General features: G+C 47.2%; 1 protein-coding gene across 1 annotated transcript; it reads left to right on the plus strand.

The window, feature by feature from the left end:
- Positions 1 to 5739: 5739 nt before the first annotated feature.
- LOC148592344 (olfactory receptor 6J1-like) lies at positions 5740 to 6690 on the plus strand. The gene has a single exon (XM_088535177.1). The coding sequence runs from the start codon at positions 5740 to 5742 to the stop codon at positions 6688 to 6690; it is 951 nt and encodes a 316-aa protein (XP_088391303.1).

Genomic DNA, 6690 nt, shown 5'->3' on the forward strand with positions numbered 1-6690 from the left:
TCAAAATTTCAAACAAAAAGATGTTTAGTGAACCCTTTTCAATATCTACCATTTTATAGCCCTCCTTCATTATGTTTAGTTCTTTTCTTGGTGGTGGTGTATCTTTTGAATTACTGGTCTTTGGAGGAGACTTTGTGTGTGATCTGTTTTAAGGAAAGTGAATTGGAGTGGAATGCCATCAGAGGGTCATGGACATCTGGTGCCACTGCAGGTGCCCTTGTTCCCCCCTGCTGAGCCTCTGTCTGCAGCCCTTAGGGGCTCCGATCTCCCACTGGTCCCTGCAGGATGGGCAAGAGCTGCAATAGCTCTTTCACGCCAGAAACTCTGCAAGTTAGTATAACGTGCAACCAGGGAGTCCTTCAGCCTCTGCTGCTGCCCTTTTTCCTCTCCAGTCATGGAGGGAGTGCACCTGAGAAGCTCCTATTGCAAATATGGAGCTCATTTGCTTGGAAATGAACATCTGTGGGTTTGCCTCAGTTCCTCATAGATCCTTACAAACCCTCGGCTTTGCCCATCATCCTAGTGCAAAGCTGCCTTGTATTTCCCCTCAACCCCTCAACCTGCAGACAACCTATCTGCACTCTCTGGTTCAGCCGCTGCCTCTTGGGCTCCCTTGTCCCACTCCTCTCATAGACAGCCCTGCATGTTTGCTAAATCACTGCCAGGATCCCTCCTGGACTGCCTCCATTTGCCTGTGCTCCCACACATCCCCAAGATGTACCCAAAAGCAGGACTGCTCTCATTGACATTAGGCCTTGGAGTTTATGCCATAATTTACACCCCTTGGCAGGACCTATCTCTGCACACCCAGGTGTGAAGGGGACTATCAGTGGTACCAGCCCCACCCAGGATGATAGTTCCATTCACAGGAGCCCTGGTTCAGGAGACAGGTCCTTCCCTGAGCAATTCACAGGTCCTTTCCTTCAGCCTGTTTCAGGGCCATAGGCCTACCATAGTTTTTTTTTCTCCACTACTTCCTGCTGAGCATGAGCAAAAGCCAGGGCGCCAGGCAGAAGGTCCCTTTCCCAGGCATCCTACCAAGGGTTCACCATCCATGACTGGGCTTGAATCACTAACCTTTCAGTTCACAGGCAAACTGAGTCTCCCACCGTGGCACAGAGTCCTGCCTGGGGCTCTCCTGCACAGCTCTGGCATCAGGAGAGACGCCTGTGCTGCGGGAATGGGAACATCCCTGAGCCCAGCCATGCCCCAGCCCCAAGGAAGGGGATGCTGCCCTCGGTCCACTGCTGGCTGCTGGTGGGCAGTACGGTGCAGGGGGAAGGCCTGGTGCCCAGGGAGGGGCTGTGGTCACCTCCCTGACCAGGATCAGCTCTTCCTGCTCTCCATGGCCCCTCTACCACACAGCCTGGGGGCAATTAGAACTGTGGGGACATCACCCAGAGAAGGGGCACTTCCTCACCCCACTCACTCCTGCTGCTGGCATCAGGGACAGCTGTGACGCATACACAGGTGCTGCATGCAGGGGCAGACATGGCTCAGGGAAGGGCTTTGCTCCTCTCCATCCACACTCCCCCTGGGAGGGCAAGAGCATGGGAGCAGCACGTACAGTGAGAGTCTCCTCCTGCCCCAACAACTGCAGAGATGTCGAAGGGACAGTGCTCTGTGGTTTGGCCCTGGTCCCGATCCAGTCTCACAGGGCACCAGGAGACTGCTCTTTTCTGCACTATTGGGAGGGAGTGATCAAGTAGTAAAGAAGTCTTTCAGACAGAATGACAACTTCATATTTTTTTATTGAAAATGCATAAACAAATCCTTCTTTTGATTCTTGTTCCAGAACAACATAGTTTTCTTGCAAGTCATGAGTGAAAATTAATTCATGAAAATTACTAAATGGCAACATCAGGACAAGGGGGATCAGACTTCCCATCCCAGGCTTCCTTCCCAGGGCAGGGGTGGACTTAGCAGCTTAGGGAACAGCTTCCTCACACATCTCAACCCCTTTATCTGCCTGCAGTATGCGAGTCCCATTTTGGTGGATGGCGTTTGCCACTGGTGCACATGGCTGACTCCTGCTTCTTCCCCAAGAGCCCCAGGTCATCTTTTAGAAAACTCTTCTTTCACCAATCGGCCCCAAATCTACCTTTTGCAGGGGGCCTTTGGGTTTCCTCCACCCCAGGTGAAGGACTCTGGAGCCCTTTCCGTGGCTGAATTCCAAAAGGCTCGTGGTTAGCATGAGTAAAATGCGTAGTAACCCTGAATAAAATGCATAACAACAACCCAGTCCTTCAGCATTTGGGTAACAGAGACCAGAGCTCTTGGATCACTGATTGATGGGCATTGAGTTTATTACTATTTCTACTGCCTCTCTGCAGAGGGACAAGTACTACTGTGCAACCAGTCACAAGGAGAGAAAATTATCTGAGGTTTCCTGGGAAAGAGCAAATTCCTTGTGGGATATTGAAACAGATATGTGAGACTGTGTAGAATTTGTTGAGGACATTTTATAGGTATTGTGGGACTGAACAAAGCTTATGCTGGAATGTTGCAGTGATGGGTCAAAGGCAGGAAGGAGATCCAAGTGTTCCTGCTCAAAGACAGGGAGAAATTGCTCAAGAGTTTCATCAAGTCCTGTCTATGAAGGATGAAAACCACACAGCCTCTCTGGACTGCCTCTTGAGAGCTTTCTTGTTTCAGTTTATGTCCATTGCCATTCCTCCTCCCACCATACACCACTGTGAAGAGCCTTACTTTGTCTTCTCAAAAATGTCCCTATTGGTATTGAAAGGCTGCTCTGAGATTCACCAGAATCTTCCTTTCTCCACACTGAATGAGTCCCATTTCCTCCACCTCTCTTCCCCGGGCTCAAAATTCCTGAACACTTTGGTGAATATTCAATGAACTCCCTCCTGTTTATCCACGTCTTCCCTGGACTGAGGGTGCCAAAACTGGAGGTAGAATTGCATATGTAGTCTAATGAGTGCAGACAGAGTGGGATGATCACTCGGCCATCCTTGTTGCCAGGGCACATGGCACTGTTGCCAGGGCACATGTTCGCTTCAGGTCCATCTGGATCTTCCACTGAGCCTTCCCCACAGAGCTGCTCCCAGCCAGGTATCCATAGCCTGGATCACAGCAGGGGGCTGTTCCTTCCAAGGGCAGGAGTTTGCATTTGTCCCTGTTTGAACTCATATGGATTCTGTTGGCCCATTCCTCCAGCCTGTCAAGGTCCCTTTGGATAGCATCTATGCCCTTGAACTTACCTACAATCCCCTCTCCTCAAGGACATTTGCCAACATGATGGCAGCACTCTGCCACCTCTGATATGATAAAATTAACAGGACCATCCAGACCAAAACTAAGAGAACCATTCAGACTATGACATCCTAACACGGATACAAAATGATTGTTGGACGTCATGTCAAATCCCTTCTTCAAGTAAACAGAAAATGACTTACAGTGCTTGATCTCCTCCACAAATCTAGTCTTTGCATCATGTAAGACACATAGGTCCAGCAGGCAGGAAAGCCAGATGGGTAGGATGTAACCTTGGTCACTCCACGCTGCCTGTTCTTCCTTTATTTGCCCAGAAATATCTTCCAGGAGGACTCCAAGAATTTCCTAGGCACCACACTGAGCTTAATTGAGCTTTAGTTCGCACATCATCCTTATAGTCATTTTTGACGGTGGGTGCAAATTTTGCTTTCCTCCCATCATCTCAGTTCTCCTCTAATCTCCAAGCATTATAAAGACAATAGACATAGATGACAGATGCCTTGAAAGGATGTTGGACACGTCTCCTAGCACCTTCTGATGTAGTGTTTTTAGCCTCCTCTTTACTGCACTAAAAAAGATCTGATGCCCCAATATTGCCTCCATGGAGTTTTGCAGTTGGCACCTTACCATTTCCTGCTGGATTCTCCAAAGTTTCCCTCATCCTTCCTGGTCTGGAAGCCCATAACTGGGATCAGTATTCAAAATGGGGCCTTGCCATCTGTGAGTCTGAGGCAGTAGCAACTCCCCTTGACGTGCTGGCCACTGCCTTTCTCCAGGCCTCTGTCTGGAATAGGACCCCTCAGAGGGAAAAGATGAGCACATTGCCAAGTAAGTGTCCCAGGATGCACTCCAGTTGTATAGGCTGTTGTCACATAGGAGAGTTCTGTGAGACCTCCCCAACAAATTCACACTCTCAAATGTCCCTAGAGGCTGTCATACAGCAAGCTGGGACATACAGCCTCAGCCTTAACAGCATCAAACCAGAGACTTTTTCCTATTGATGAGGGAAGCACAACAAAGATACATACAAAAAAAAATATGTTGTTTGTGTCCAAGAGCACAGGAGGACTGCCCAGGAGACCACCATATGCCATTAAGGATATCTGCTTCTAGTGTTAATCGGAGTGAATGTGAAAAGCGTCAACATACGAGTCCTCAGCTAGCCGCATTCTAGCCTCAAATAGATAGACCATATCTTGGAAAAGCCCATGGTGGGATCCTTCCATATTAGCTCCATTAGGTGAGATGATTCTCCTCATTACTATGGTGTCTCTGAAAGACAAGACCCTTGAAGTGATCGTTTTTTCATCAGAAATACTGGACAATGCTGTTGTTCTCTACAAAGAAGAAAAGTTTTCTACTTTTGCAAACTTCAGGTGAGACTTGTCTGCCTGAATCCCCTGAGTCAGAAATTGCCAGCTTTCAAGGTTCAAATGTTTCTAAGGGAGCCAATTATCATCTCTATGTCATTTCTAAGACTGTCTATCAGGTATAATTGGCTCACTCTGAAATGTGCTGTCTTCACTAAAAATAAATAATTCATTAAAAAAGAAAATAAAAACACACGTAAGAAGAAGACTTCCGCCTTCCTCCTGAACTTTATCTTCTGGACAACATGCTTTGGGTGGTTTCAAAGTTATAAACTGCTTCAGTTTTCTCAAGATGACTAGGTTCTCTCCCGTAGGTTTTAGCAGCTAGAGCTTGCACAAACTACAGAATGTGTGTTTCAGTTCTCATGCTATGGTGTTCAGATTATCAGAGCCCACATATAACAGCTCTGCTTATACCATCAGCAGGGGTGAAAAATGTTTTTTACTCTAATACTCTGAGTCTTGTGGCTTACTATATCATGGGATTGCTCCTTTGTATTTGTCCTTCTCTGGGCCATGCTGTAACTCTGTTAGAAAGTGAGTTCCTCTGCTGTTACAAAATAAACTGGGAATGTAGGATGCATCCAATTCTATTCTGTATCTCTCCACAATTTGCTGGAACAGAAGAATGCTGCAACTCCACAGGTTCCTGAAACTGCAGAGCTCTTTGGGAGCTTGGACACAGATAGCTTCAGCAAGTTATCAAATGTAAATATATGGGGTGTTCTTTGTGCAGAAGGTAAGTGCAAAAGCACAAGCATAAGAGGAGAATATTTTCCTTGCAGCTGTTTTTGCTGCTTTGTGCATGCATGACCTGCAAATAGGGAAGTTGGAAATGTAGCATGAAAAGAATGCATTGCATATTGTGATTTGATGGCAATTTTGACTGGTTGTTACAGAGGTGGAAGGACCTTGGCAGCAAAGACCTGCATCTTACATTTATCCATCTCTCCTCCCCCGCCTTTTTTTTTTTTTGAAGGAAAGAACAACAACAATTATTTGAGGAATGGGGAGGAATGGAGAAATGGAGATATAAGTAGTGAGGAAAGATTTCTTTTTGAATGAATGAATGAATTGAATATTCAAAGAAACTGTGTTGCTCTCTTCCTCTCACCATGACAGAAAGCACATTTGGATGGGGAGTATCACGCCTGTGACTGAGTTTGTTCTCGTGGGATTTCCAAACCGCTATGAAGTGGAGATCATCTTCTTTGTGGTGTTCCTGCTCGTTTATTTAGTGACTGTCTTGGGAAATGCTCTTGTCATTGTACTGGTCTATACAGACTGCCATCTCCATTCTCCCACGTATTACTTCCTCAGCAATTTGTCCTTCATTGAGATGTCCATGACTTCCTCTGTTGTTCCAAAAATGCTGGCAAACTTCCTGTCAGAGAAGAAGACCATCTCCTTTGCTGGCTGCTTTAGCCTTCTCTACTTATATTTCTCCCTGGCTGCAACAGAGTTCATCCTCTTAGCCATCATGTCCTCTGACCGCTACGTGGCAATATGCCACCCCCTGAGATATCCCACCATCATGACGGAAAGGATGTGTGGCCAGCTTCTCCTGGGTGTGTGGGTGGGTGGCGTGGTCTTGATCTTGCCATTAGCAGTCCTGAAAGCCAAGCTGCCATACTGTGGTCCCAATGTCATTGACCACTACTTCTGTGACAGTGCACCTCTCCTGCACCTCGCTTGCGCGGACATCTGGGTTGCTGAGCTGAGGGGTTTTGTGGTGTCCATTCTCCTGCTCCTCGGCTCTTTGGCACTGACTGTGTTCTCCTACACCTGGATCATTTTGACCATAGTCCGTATCCCATCTGCCCAGGGCAGGAAGAAAACCTTTGCCACTTGTGCTTCTCATTTCACTGTTGTTTCCCTGGGTTTTGGCATCTCCATCTTCATCTGTGTCAGGCCTTCCCACGTGAACCCTGGACACCTCAACAAAATCCTCTCTGTTCTCTCCAGCATCGTGACTCCTCTTTTAAATCCCTTCATATTCAGCCTAAGGAATCAGCAAATGAAAGAAGCCTGGAAAAATGCTTGGCACCATTGCCTGGGGATGGCTGAGGAGGCCAGAAAGCCATGA

Source organism: Tinamus guttatus, unplaced genomic scaffold, assembly GCF_059628265.1.
Source record: "Tinamus guttatus ecotype Peru unplaced genomic scaffold, ASM5962826v1 Tinamus_guttatus_pri_ptg000618c, whole genome shotgun sequence".
NCBI lineage: Eukaryota > Metazoa > Chordata > Aves > Tinamiformes > Tinamidae > Tinamus > Tinamus guttatus.

What these genes read in the sequence shown, in the direction of transcription:
- LOC148592344 (XM_088535177.1), top strand. Translation starts at nt 5,740, where the DNA reads ATGGGGAGTATCACGCCTGTGACTGAGTTTGTTCTCGTGGGATTTCCA.